Below are 13,545 nucleotides of genomic sequence, written 5' to 3' on the forward strand. Positions count from 1 at the left end.
CAGAGGGAGAAGCCAGGGTTCGTGCTCTTCTCGAAGAACTGGAGAATCTCCAAAGAGACTGGCCATTTAACCTGGGGTCCGTGGTTAGAACTGCAGTTCAGGAGAATGAGTTTCCTCTGTAATCCTGTGTATCTCGTGCGTTTAAAACGCTGTTCGAAAAAATAAAAAAATAAAATAAAATAAAATAAAATAAAATAAATAAATAAAATAAAATAAAATAAAATAAAATAAAATAAAACAAAATAAAATAATAAAATAAAATAAAATAAAATAAAATAATAAAATAAAATACTGTTTGAGAAGGTTCCACAGGCTTCACCAGCTAAAGAAGTCCATGGCATTTGGGGGAGGAAAAAAAAAAGTTAAAAAAGTCTGTTGCAGACTCCAGACAATTAGCCGTGAACGTGCTGTTTGGAGCGATCTGCTGGCCTGGGTGTGTCTCCCACCCCTGGAGGAGCCCCCACCCCCATCGCCGGCCCTCTTTGAAGAAAGTGCTCTAAAGATGAGCTAGACCAAGACCCACACCCAGGTCTGACCTCCACCGTTGTGTTTTCTGTGCCCTGAGGTGACTACACAGCCAGACTCGTGACTCCGGGACTCCGGGACAAGCCGACCTTGATGGCATTGCCGAGGGCTGAACATAGCCTGGACTCAACCCCGGCTTCAGAAAGTTCCCAGCAGGGGAGCAGGCTCGCTCCAGCCACACCCCGGCACCGGCCTTCCTGAGCACCCCAAGAGCTTCCTGCCCACTGCCCCCTGAGCCTGACGGCCCACCCCGCGCCCTTCTAGTAGCCAACCCCCCCACCCCAGCCTTCCAGTGCCCGGCTGGCCCCCCGCTTCAGGCTCGGCCGCAGCTGAGCATGAGCCTCCCAGAGGCGCTACCGTGGGCCTGGATGCACTCGGAGCAGTGGCGCAGGGAGACAAGACAGCGACTGGCCGGGAGCCCTGCCCCCTGGCTGGCCCAGGGGGACGCAGCCTTGGCCCTCAGGCTGCATCAGGAACCAGTGGGCGCTTCCCCCCAAAGCAGGAGGACCACGGGGTAGGGGGTGGCTGAGGAGCCCCCACTGCCTTGCTAAGGAGTCATTCTGAAGCCACGGCCCCTCCGGAGCCGCAGGACAATGATGACTCCTGGTTGCCCGCGCTGGTGGACAGCCACTCGGCACTGCCCAACGATGAGCAGTTCATTCATTCATTCAGCAAAAACGTGTTGAGTGCCCGTTATTTGCCAGGTGATGGAAACAAAGGCAAAAATCCCCGCTCTCAAAGAGCTGACATTCTCAGGGCGCCTGAGTGGCTGGTCACTTGGGCCACCAGCTCTTGATTTCGGCTCAGGACATGATCTCAGGGTCCTGGGATCAAGCCCTGCATCGGGCTCCATGCTCAGCAGGGAGTCTGCTTGGGGATTCTTTCTCTCTCTCTCTCTCCCTCTGCCCTTCCCCCCAACACACACTCATGAGTGTGCGCACACTCGATTGCTTGCTCTCAAATAAATAAATCTTTAAAAAAAAAAAAAGAGCTTACATTCTCTTGGGAAGGCACGCAACAGAGGAAACGAATAGGTAAAAAGTCTAGTATGGTGTTCCTGGGTGTCCTAAGAGCCGTAGATAAAACTAAAGAAAGAGAAGGGCGTTGCTCGCAGAGGAGGTAACATTTGAGTACAGACCTGAAGGGGATGGCGAAGGGAGCCGTGAGGAGGTCTGGGGTGAGAGCATTGCAGCAAAGACATAGCACACGCAAAGGTCCTGAGGCAGGAACGCGGCTGGCAGATTTGGGGAGCAAAGAGGGTGGTGTGGTTGGAGGAAAGTGAAAGGGAAGAAACAGACCCTCACAGGTGCGGAGATGGAGCACTGGGGCCCTGAGGCTGCGGTGATGACCTCGGCTCTCCTCCCCAGGAGATGGGAAGCAGCAAAGGTCCTGAGCATGCGAGCGACAGGCTAGGACTTGAGTGTCTGTTAACAGGATCAGTGTGGCTGCCACGCGGGGACCAGGCCACCGGGGAGCGGGGAGGACGCCGGTGCGCCGCCCTGTGCTGTGACAGTGGGTGCTAAGTGCGTTCTGCGCGGGGAAAACTGCCCACCTGGCGCCGCTTCCGGCCCTGGCACGCTTTCCGCACAGCGCACCTGGGAAGCAGGTCCTTCGTCCCCCTGGGAGAAAAGGACAGAAAAGGAAGCTCTCGTCCCGAAAGGCCACGCAGCCGGGGAGGGCGTCAAGGCGGCCTTATCCCACCGACGCCCGGGCTCCTCCCTGTCTGCTTGCAGCCAGGAGGACGCAGCCCTCAAACGCCAGCTCACCCTGCTTTCGCTGTGCGGTCAAGCTCACGTGATACCTGTTGGTCTTACGTGCTTTTATTTTCACTCACACCGTTTGCAACTTTTAATCAATTTTTTTATTTTATTTGACATTCCATTCAAAACCATCAGGGAAGGGAAGAGATGGCAAGGGGAGGGGGAGGCATATGGTGATGGCAAGAGAAGAGCGGAGGCCCTGGAATGATCCACCCACCACAGTCCTGGTCCAGGGCCCAGGAGCCCGGGGCAGACAGGGAAGCCCCCCACCCCACCCCCGACCCCGAACCCCGTCCCTGCACAGCCGCCGGCCCGTGCAGGGATCCACATCCCAGTGAAGTGGCCCGGGACTGAGCCAGGGACCTGGGCAGGGCGGTCTCGCCAGGGCAAGAGCGGAGTAGCCCCCAGTCAAATCCCAGGAACGTTCCAGAGATGGCAGAGGGACCGTCGAGACACAGACCGCTGAGCAGGGGCACACGTGCCCTGAAGTCCAAGCCGACAGCTGTCCCAGCAGGTGGAAAGGCTACCCGCCAGCAGGTAGGAGGGCTGGGAGGGGCGCCACGAGGGGAAGGAGGAGGCGACCCGGGTTCTCGCTGCCGCTGGGGTGAGGACTCACGTGCAGCGGGCGAGGCAACAGCTCGCGTTAAGAAAGCCGGGAGCCTCTGGGGCTCTGGGGCCGAGTCCACGTGGGAGAGGAACGTAGGGAGCCCCCCTCCAGAGGCTGAAGCGGGCTTCCGAGGCTCATCTGTCACCGCCACCGCAGCCTGGGCCGGCTCTGCAAGAGGGAGTTGCAAGAAGGGAAGGAAGGAGGAAAGGAAAGAAGGATGGAGACAGAAAAAGGGAGCTATGGCAGCCACATCTGAGAGTCCATCATGCTCACCTTGATGCAGCCACGCCTGCAGGCGGAGGTAGATCCCAACACCCTCGCAGGTAGAGGTGCACCCCCAGAAATGCACCAGGCGATGGGCACAGCCCCAGAAGCACTCGCTAATGCACGTACGGGGCAGACTTAACAGATACGACATCCAGGGACACCCAGACAGAGGCCCTGGAGAGGACAGACGTGCTGACAGTGATGCGCGCCTCAGTGCCAACAGAAGGGCGTGGAGCCACGTCCATGGATACCGACAGAGGTGGGCAGGCATGCACCCGTGTGGACGCACCAGGAGGCACACGCCGGGACAGAGATTGAAAGGACACCTGTGCATACAGGCAGAAATGCCTAGACACACGCGGGGCACCTGGGTGGCTCGGTAGGTGAGCATCTGGCTTTGGCTCAGGACATGATCTCGGGGTCCCAGGATCGAGTCCCACAAAAGCCTGCTTCTCCCTCTGCCTGTGTCTCTGCCTCTCTGTGTGTCTCTCATGAATAAATAAAATCTTAAAAAAAAAAAAAAGAAATGCCTAGACACACGTACCTGGATACTGACAGATGTGTGCACCCGAGTTCACCCCCACGCAGATGTGCAGGCACACACCCAGCTATGCACACACGGACAGGTGTGCACGACTACACAGACATGCCTGTTCTTATACCGATATTGATGCACAGCCGCACATTTACCAGAACACACGTTCCCAGAGGAGGCGAATGCACACGCACAAGGGCACACTCGAGGACGTGCTCGGGCACGGCCAATGGCCAGGCACACGTACACAGCTGGGCGCTGTTCCGAGCTCAGGCCTGGGGCTCTCAGCACCCTCAGGCCGGCCAGCTTCAAGCCAGGTGCTCTCCTGACACACCCCTGCCAGCCGCCCAGCCCTGCTTGGCTCCCTGGCACTCGGGCCCTCCCTCCCACCACCTCTAGTCTGCCCTTTGGCCCCGGGCCAGGCCCCGGGCTCCAGGATGGCAATTGCCCCAATTCTCCCAGGTGCCGACTCAGCCAAATTTCACACCCAGCCGTGGAGCCAGGCCAGCGGGGCTTGTTGCAGCGTGCTTGGGGCATCGACGCGGGGGTGGCGGGAGGGAGCCAAGATGCTGCAGGGGCAGAGAGAAGAGCAACCCGGCCGCCGTGCAGGCCTGCCTGGCGAGGCCGATGCCTCTACTACAAGTCATCCACCCCTGCTCCCCACCCCCGAAACGGGGCAACGTACCTGTCCCACCAACTGTGTCACCTAAGTGTACCTATCACCCCCCGGACAAAGGGCAGGTTTCGCCTCACCTTCTCTCGCCTCTTCCCTATGATGACCCGGGTCAGATGGCACCTGTGTCATCCCGACCGGGTGGCAAGTTCAAAAGGGGAAGTCGATTCCTCCAGGGAGCAGCCAGGACGAGAACCCAGGGGCCCGGTCGGTAAGGCTGCACCTGGGGAGCGGCCAGGCTCCCATGGCTTGCCCACAGCAGACATCAGTAATCGATCACAGTCTCTTCTGGGGAATCCAGACTTGGCTTGGAAATCCCTCTCGATGCGCCGCTGCAGGCCGACGTTCAAAACTGGCCAGAGCTGGCAGCCGGGAGGAGACTCGCTGCCATGCCGTCACCACCTCTGATTCATCTAATTCGGGGGGCGGACGGGGCGACTGGATGCTTCGGGAGAACACAGGCGATGTGCCTATCAGAGGAATTTCCCTACTGTTTCCAAAGGCTCCTGACTTCTCAGCCACCCTCTCCCTGCCCCCGGGGTCTTACTACACTGGGCCGGAGGTTTAGGGACAGGTCACTGCCGTTGCTCTATTTCACAGAGGGGGGACGCTGAAGTTCCGGCAAGGGCATCCAGGGTCACACAGCGAAGAGCTGCCGTGGGCCTGGGGTTCGAGCATCGACTCCCATCTCGGCGCTCTTTGACCATCCTGGTCAGACAGGCCAGGCCAGAGTGTGCGGGCCTGGGGGGGGCGGGCAGGGATGGAGGGCGGCAAGAGGGGCCAGTCTCCTCCCAGCAGAAAGGAATCGACCCTACAACTAATTGGTTCAGAGTGCTTCTTTTGACCCTAATTAGCTATTTGTCATGTCTCCATTTGCATACCAGAAAAGATGCAAATTTGCATATTTGTAAATGAGGCTGAGCCTGGATGTGGGTTCTGGAAGCGCTTGGCGGTTGCTGGCAGGCAGGGAGGCAGCTGGCTCTTGCCACTGAAGCATGGGCCGTGGAACGAGGAGATTTGGAAGACAGCTCCTTGGCTTGGGGCTGCAAGGTGCTCTCAGAGGAGGTCAGACAGGATGGCCCGCCTCGCTCCCGCCCTGGGGCTACGCGGTGGGCAGAGGGAATGGGTGAGCCTAACGCTGCTATTTTGATTAGATGAAACAAGGAGGGGGGAATATAAAGTAATTTCAGGACGCTCTGTGCTGGGAAGCCTTCTGTTCCCGTCCTTGGATAGAATCTGTAACACTTGCAAGGGGCGGGGGGACGTCTCCCTCCACCTCGCTAGAGAGGATGAGGTTCGGGAGGGAACGGAGGTCAGGGGGAATGACACTCTCTCTCCAACACACACACACACACACACACACACACACACGTGCATGCACACGCACGCTCTCCCAGATGCTCACATGCACACGTACACTTGTACACACATCGACAATTCACTTGCACGTACACACACACACACACCACGCACGCAAGTCTCTGCCCCCCAGGAGCACCCCTACAGACAACGCCCCAGACCCACAGAGATACACGCACAACTCTAACGGGAGAGGCACATTCGCACATGCAGACATTCCCAGACTTCCCGCCACATACACATTCACGCCCTTACACATACAGACACACACTCAAACACTTGAACATAGATGTAGGCATACAGACTCACTTAAGCTGTGTGTAAATATTTACATACACACACACACACACACACACACACGACATACACGAGAACATCCTCGCTAAGGACCAAATTCCCTGGCAAATTCTGGAAATCCTGAGCCCTTTGCCAGAGTTTCTGGTGCCTCCGTGGGAGGAGACAAAAGGAGCTAGGTAGCCATCCTTCCTAGAAAGGGAGCAGGTGTGTCCGCAGGGAACTGGACCCCAAGCAGGGACTGGTTCTCCGAAAAGCAAGGACTAGTAAATGCCCGGTGCCTTCTGGGTTTTTGTCTGGGGCTGGGAGGGGGTCTGGGTGGAGCTGAGCAAGCAGGAGAGCATGGTAGGGGGGTCGGGGGACCCATGATACCTCGTTGGGGCCTGCCATGCATTGAGCGGGAAAGCAGCACGCTTCCTCCGACTTCCACGTCGACCTCAGCGGCCGGTGTGGACCGAGGTGCCACAAGCTGCTGCATCTTCAGGGATGTGGGCACCAAGATGCCAAGCTCAAAGGGAGCTTCCCAGGCCCATAAGGCTTCCCATGATCTGGGCCCCGGGGACCTAGAAGCCCGAGGTCAGGGACCCAGTGCTTCCACCACCTTTCTCCTCACCCCCCCACTAGCATCTCCTCCCCAGGGCTTGCACCCCAAAAGGCAAGCTAAATAGCTCCGTATTTGTAAATTAAATATAGCTGTACTCCAGCTTTCCAAAGAGCTGGGAAGGAGAGGAGAAAGAAAAAGAGAGAGAGGAAGAGAAGAAAAGCTGCCGCCCTCAGGAAAGTCTGGCTGGTACAGATTGCCTGAGTCATGAATATTCATCTGGCGAATGAGGAGAGCGGGAGTCTGCATAACAGCTCCACCCACCCAACTGAAAGAAATGTCACCGCCTTTGCCAATAAAGTGCCAAAGGAAGCCGGTGGAGGCTGCCAGCCAGACGGTGCCAAACTGCTGACTTCCACTCCCAGGCGTGGAGAAAGCACATTGTTTCCGGCCCGAGGAGCTGCCACTCGGGGCTGGGGGAACGGAGCTGGCTGCTCGGAGAGAAGAGAAGTCACACCCGCCACCCACGGGAAGCCTGGTGGGCAGCGCGCCGGGGCCCCAGCACCCCTCCGAAGAGGGGCTCACCCCGACCCCCACCCCGCCCTGCTCCCACGCTTCACACTGCCTTGGAGGAGTCTCGAGAGGGGCTTTGCGACTCCTGGGCGGTGACCAGAGACCAGAGGCTGGGGGAGGGCATACGGGGGGGGGGGTGATGCAGGGGCCAGAGGTCCACGGTCACCTTGGCCCCCGTTTAGCAGAAGGAGACACCCCCACCCCACATGCAGGTGACTCCTCTCTCTGGGTCAATCCCACTGGCTCTCACTCCGGGAGGTCTGCTCTGACCTCTTTCTCTGCGACAGAGTCGGGCTCCCCGTGCCACCCACCCTCCCAGTCCTGACAGCCTGCCTTGATGCCAGCTTGTCCTGCCCATAGCTCTTTCCTCCGCACGGCTCTGAGCTCTGGGGGCAGGGGCCGCGGTTGGCTGATTGGCCAACGGACTCAGACAGGGCACCTTGAGCCGTTGGGCAAACAGAAGCATCTCCTTCCATCCACTCCCGTTGCCAGGCCTTCTCCACCACCTTGAACGTGCTTGTCAGGTCCCCAGGGGGTCAGGCGCCCTGTCCCAGCAGCTCAGTCTGGGCCTCCTGTCCCCAGGCCCTGCCCCCCACGAAGAGAGCAGAGGGGTTCAGAGCCCCCCGGCACCCCATCCTCATGGTGCACCCACGAGGGTGGGTGCCCACCTGCCCACCGGTCCCCCACAGCTGGCTCCCTCTGGTAATTACCTACGTGAATGGGATAAGCAGAGCCGGGGAGAAGACGTTCTCTTAGTACAGAAACCCAATTAGGGCTGTGGGCGTCTCCAGCTGCTGCTCTGGTTATGTAAAGTTTGGGATGTGTATTTGGGACTTAATGAGGATATTTATGTGTTCACATCTTACCTTCTCAGACTGCTCATTTCAAGCATCCCAAGTACTCTTGGGCCGAGGACGTAGCAATACAAGCTGGGGGACAGGCTCCGAGGGAGCAGCACCACCTCTGGGTAGCCACACAGCCCCTCTCTCAGGATTCATGGACCCCCCTCTCCGCCCCAGAAATCAAGGATGACACCCACCTGGAGCCTGGGTCCCTTCTTGCAGCATCTTCAGCAAGTCCACCCTCTGCTCGAGGCCTCCTCCGGGGACGGAAACTCCTTTATTGCCTCCTTCGTGGTTAGAATATCAGCAATCAGTGCACAGTTCTTCCTCGAACGGAGCCAGACTCTGCCTCTTGGCGACATCCCTGAATCGGCCCAGGCGTCGTCCCTGGGACCGCGTGGACACGTCGCCCTGTCTGTCCCAGGTCAGCCACCAGTCCTGCAGAAGGGAAATGGGTGCTGAATTTAAAATGTTGCTGTGGTCAAATAAGTTTGGGAAGATTCTATATCAGTTTCTTTGCTGCAGGACTTCTCTGAGCCTTTCCTGTGCTCACACTTAAACTGAGCTGAGAAGGTGCTTCATTTCAGGCATCTATTTGCTCACAGAAGCCTTTTCTGTAGAGCGACCTCAAGAAACCAGGGTCCTAAAGAGCACATTTTAGGAAACACTGCTTCCAGCATGTTAAAAGCAAATATCTAATTCCTTGGCCTGAGCTCCTTCAACATTTCTCCTCCATTGGTCCTGATGCCTGGGCCTGTCCCCTCTCTGGTCCTCTGCTGTAAGTGAAGCTCTGCCGTATGCCTCTGTTTCTCCATTGCTCCATACAAGGTCTGACCACCAATTGTCTGTCCAGAAGAGTCTTTACCTTCACTGTCCAAGACCCCATTTTCCCCAGTTTTGATGTGGTCAAAACACCATCAGGAGGATGGGCAGCTGAATCCCACTGAGCATCTCCTCTGAAAGTACCCCCAACAAGCCACGACTGAGCCTCAGCTCCTCATTCTGCTCTCAGACCCTGCTTTTGGAGCCCGCAGGTAGATGCCCAGAGGTGTTTTGGAGCCCACAGGTAGACGCCCAACCAGGTGTTCCAGACAATGGGTCCCTGCTATGCCTTCCCTGCACAACAAGATGGCAGGCCATGGCAAGCCCCCAAAGTATCAGAGCACCAACCAGGGATTCACACACAGTCGAGGCTGTTGCACAGCATCATGCAAAGCATACATTTGTTCTAGCATCCAGTCCCCGCAGAGTCACAGGGGGAGCACTCCAATCATCCTGAGCTCCAGATCTGGAAGTCTTTTGGGGCCAAGGCCATAGTCCATACCTGCATGAGGGAGCCCTGGCTCTACCTTTAATCACTCCCTCCATGCCTGCCTTCTCATCATCCTTCAAGTATGTGGTCAAGCCCAGGCATGGAAAAGAGGCTCATCTCCCTGGCCCAGTCCAGTAGATTCGAGGGGTTCCCTGGACTGGCTATTGAGAAAAAGGCATCGAAGCTTCCCTGGGTTCTATAGAATGGTTAGCGATGCCAACTAGTGTTGGAGAGTGGGCAGCGTGGCACCCAGGCCTGTTAATACCATCCCCCAACCAAGCTCAGTCCCTTTCCCTCCAAACTACTCCCCCAAGCTACAACACTCCTTTCTCCCAGAACAAACACCCCAACTCTCCCACACATGCCCATGCGTGGCCCCATTCCCCCACCCAAACTGCTCCCTCCAAGGTCACCAACAGACTCTCATTTGTCAAGTCCTGTACCCTCTCCCTGGTGTCAATGCCTTTGCAGCATTAGATATGGTTGACCTTTCTCTGGAAATTCACCCCCACCCCATGGAATTCCGAGACCATCTATGCCCCTGGTGGCTCTTCGCCTTCCTGACCATTCATGCAGTTCTTCTTCCATCTCATAAATGTGGCCACGTTCCAGGGCCCAATCTCCAGCCTTCTCCTGCTCCTCCTGCCCATGCATTCCCTCCCTGTGAGATCTCATCCACAGCTTGGTCTTTGGGAGAAGCCCCCTGTGCCCCTCACGTGCGCCCCTAGGATCAGCCTCCTAAGAGGCAGCACTGTGGCCTACAGGTGGCCGCCACAAGCCAAAGCTCTGAAAACCCAGCACCTCCTCTCTCCTCCAGAATCAGCTCTCATTCTGGGTTTTCCACAATGCATAATCCTCCCAGGCTCCAGGATCAAATTCTTTCTTGGCTTGGCGTCTTGACTCTTGATCCGCATCCATTAAACCACCACGTGCCGAGTCCTCTTATTTAATATTTACCTAATTTCCAAAATAAAAATAGCTGTATTATTTTTTTCTGACTGAAGCACCTCATATATCATCAGTAGATAAAAAAAAATCAAACCAATACTTAAAAGTATGAAAAAGAAAGTGAAAATCACTCAAAATCCTACCACCCAGATATAACCACTCCAGCATTTTGGTGAACAGCCTTCCAGACATATCTCTATGCATATATACACACAGAGATCTATGTATATAATTTATAGACGAGGGATTGTACTATACATACTGTTCTCACTGACACCTGCTTTTCTCTCTCAACAATATGTCATAGACATCTTTCTATGTCAATAAATAGAGTTCTACAAAATTATTTTAATTACTTCATAGTATTCCATTGTATGTATGTATCATATTTTATTTAGCTGGGTCTCTATTGATCCTTTAGAATGTTGTCAAGATTTTACTCTCATAAACAATACTGTGGTAAATACCCATGTGCATATCTCTTTGCTTATTTTCTGCAATTATCTCCTTAGGATGAAAATCCTATAGACGAAATTGCTGCAATAAAAGGATGCTATTTCCAATTGTGCTGCTCTGCCCTTTTGCAAACGTACAACAATGCACTTCCCATCCACAGTGCCCTAGCACATCTGTCCACACCCTCTCCAGCCCCGGGTTTCAATGTTTGCTGTTTGTTGTCTCAAATCAACAGACAGCAAAAGACACATATTTTTACTGTCATTGTTTAAATTATTAGTGAAAGTAAATGAGTATCTTTTCATGGTTTCTTTCTGGTCATTTGTCATGATTTTCTTTGTGAATTGCCTGTTCATGTCTTTTGCCCATTTTTCTAATGCGCTATTTATCTTTTTCTCAATGAGTGGTAAGGGTTCTTTGCACATTTGAGACCACATTAAATAATTATCTTTCGTATATGCTTTCCCTTTCTTCCTTTTCTTTTAATGGTCTTTCAGGTACTTAAATTTTTAATCTCCATGTATTCAAATGTATCAATCTTTTCTTATGATTTCTGGATATCCCATCATGCTTAGAAGGAACATCCCCACCTTAAGACGACCAAAATAGTCATTCATATGTATTCATTCATATTCATAAAGACTCCATCGTCTTCATGGTTGGTCTTATTGGAGTAAAATAGAAAACCAGCTTGCGCTGTAATGGCTGGCCCATGCCAACACCATTGATAAAACAGCCATATTCTCCCAACATGATAGAAATGCCATTTTGTCATACACAAAATTCCCTTAAATATTTGGATCCTTTCCAGACTCTCTATTCTGTCCCAATGATCTATTCTTACATAAGAAGTTTTAATTATTGTCCCTTAGGATGCCTGGGTGGCTCAGCAGTTGGGCAGTTGCCTTTGGCTCAGGTCATGATCCCAGGATCTGGGATCGAGTCCCACGTCGGGCTCCCTGCATGGAGCCTGCTTCTCCCTTTGCCTGTGGCTCTACCTCTCTCTCTCTCTCTCTCTCTTTCTCTGCATCTCTCATGAATGAATAAATAAATCTTTGAGAAAAATTATTGTCCCTTTGTAAAACATTTTCATATCTGAGAGAATACATATTCATCATTTTTCTTTTTCAAGAATTTCCCTAACTACTCTACTTTTTTACTCTTCTGGGTTAGCTTTATAGTAATTTTTGTCAAATTAAAAAAAAATCTTATTGAGGTATTGATTGGATTATCTTAATTTTGTACATTCCCTTAAGGAGCACAGACAGACTTACAGCATTAAATCTTTTCACCCAAGAACTAGGGATATTTATCCAAGTCTCTTTTCTATCCCTCAGGAGGGTTTTCTGGTTTTCTTCATGCAAATTCTACATGTTTCTCAAAAAGTTTATTTCCAGACATTTCGTGTTATTATTTTCTTCTTGATGGTGTGGATGAGGCCTTTTATTTTACCTTCTAGGTAGTCATTTTATAAATAGAAAAGCTATTCATTTTTGTATATTGTTTTGTTACTGGCCGTTTTACTAAAATTTATGGTTTCCGACTGTTTTCAAGAAATGGTCTTGGGTCTTCCAGATAAATAACCATCTCATCTGCAAACTATGATTATTTGCTCTCCTCTTCCAATATGTATCCTTTTTATTTCTTGTCTAATTATAATGCCTAGCACTTTAGGAAAAGTGTTTTTAAAAATACTGATAACAACAGCTGCCATGGTCTAGCTTCTAATTTTAATAAGAATATATCTAGGGTTTCATCAACCTAATGTCTCCTGAGTATCTTGTCTACTCCTGTGACCACTGTTCTGGTCCAGCCCCTATTAAATTGTCATCTGTGTCATCACAAACAGGATGAACCAGGGTACAGGCTTTGAAGTCAGATGACCTGTGTTCCGGTTCCGACTGTCATTTAGCAACCATACAATTTTGTCAAGTTATTCAAGATTATTGAAACTCAAAAAAGGTGGGGGGGGGGCGAGTCTTGTAAGCACTAGGTGAGGTAATCCACACACTATGGGCAGTATCGTAAATGATGATTTTTAGGTCTTAGCCCCCTCAACTCCTCCTTCCAGTCCCACCGATACCCACTCTTAGGTTGACTCTTAGGTTGACCGTCCCCAATACCACTGGGCTCACAGCACTCTACCAAGCCCTCCCCTGCTCACAAGTCTTCAATTATCCCCCACTGCCTACAGAATGAAGGCCCAAATTCTAAACCTGTGTCTGAGATCTTCCACTATTCAACTCCAAACTTTCTCCCAGCCTTACTTCCAGTAGCCCCCTGCCACCCCCGCCCAACACACACTCCCATCCCTTTGCTCCAGCCTAGAAGTCCTCCTCACTGGTAGCTGCCTGACACCAGGTAGGTCCTCACTTTCCACCCAGATCCCTAATACAGATTTTAGTCACAAGGAATGCAAAATTAAAATCTAAATGGGTTTAATAAAGTGGAGTTGGCAGCTCAACTTAATAGAATAGTCGAGATGCAACAGGCGTCAGGCACAGTTTGATCAGGGCTGGGACAACATTTTTCTGTGATGTTTCAGGCTCTTCCCACCTCCATATGTTTACAGTCGTCTCCGGTTGTGTTCCCAGTCACCAGATGCCTGCCAGAAATTAAATCCACAAGCTACCTCATCCAAACCCAGATAGAGAGATTGGATGTCTTTCTCTAGTCATCTAACAAAAATTCTGGCCTTCATCTCACTGGGCCAATCTAAACCAATCCCTGTGACTGGGGAAATGTGTGTGTTGATTGCTTTAGAACCAACCCATGTGCCAAAAATGGGTCTGGGGGAGAAAAGTTATCTTGAATGCCAATCAGGACTCCTCTCCGGAGCCGTACACACCACTG

The 13,545-nt window shown here is 52.7% G+C and overlaps 1 protein-coding gene across 9 annotated transcripts in view; it reads right to left on the bottom strand.

Annotated features, from left to right (window-relative positions):
• Positions 1–2,363: 2,363 nt before the first annotated feature.
• Positions 2,364–13,545, bottom strand: part of LOC112642359 (uncharacterized) — a 64,459-nt gene continuing 53,277 nt past the window's right edge. For 2 of the 9 annotated variants that reach the window (XM_025419851.3, XM_025419852.3), the window contains exons 2-5: positions 10,090–10,245; positions 8,174–8,414; positions 3,166–4,837; positions 2,364–3,060 (exon numbers count right to left, since the gene is read on the bottom strand). In XM_025419851.3, coding sequence (XP_025275636.3) covers positions 2,417–3,060; positions 3,166–3,652 — 1,131 coding nt within the window. In that variant the 5' untranslated portion in view covers positions 3,653–4,837; positions 8,174–8,414; positions 10,090–10,245 and the 3' untranslated portion in view covers positions 2,364–2,416. Of the gene's footprint in view, positions 3,061–3,165; positions 4,838–5,248; positions 7,115–8,173; positions 8,415–10,089; positions 10,246–13,545 lie in introns of those variants that run through there. The other 7 variants (XR_007402408.1, XR_007402410.1, XR_007402409.1 and 4 more) reach the window with 7 other exon arrangements.

The sequence above is a fragment of the Canis lupus genome, chromosome 15 (genome assembly GCF_003254725.2).
Source record: "Canis lupus dingo isolate Sandy chromosome 15, ASM325472v2, whole genome shotgun sequence".
Lineage (NCBI taxonomy): Eukaryota > Metazoa > Chordata > Mammalia > Carnivora > Canidae > Canis > Canis lupus.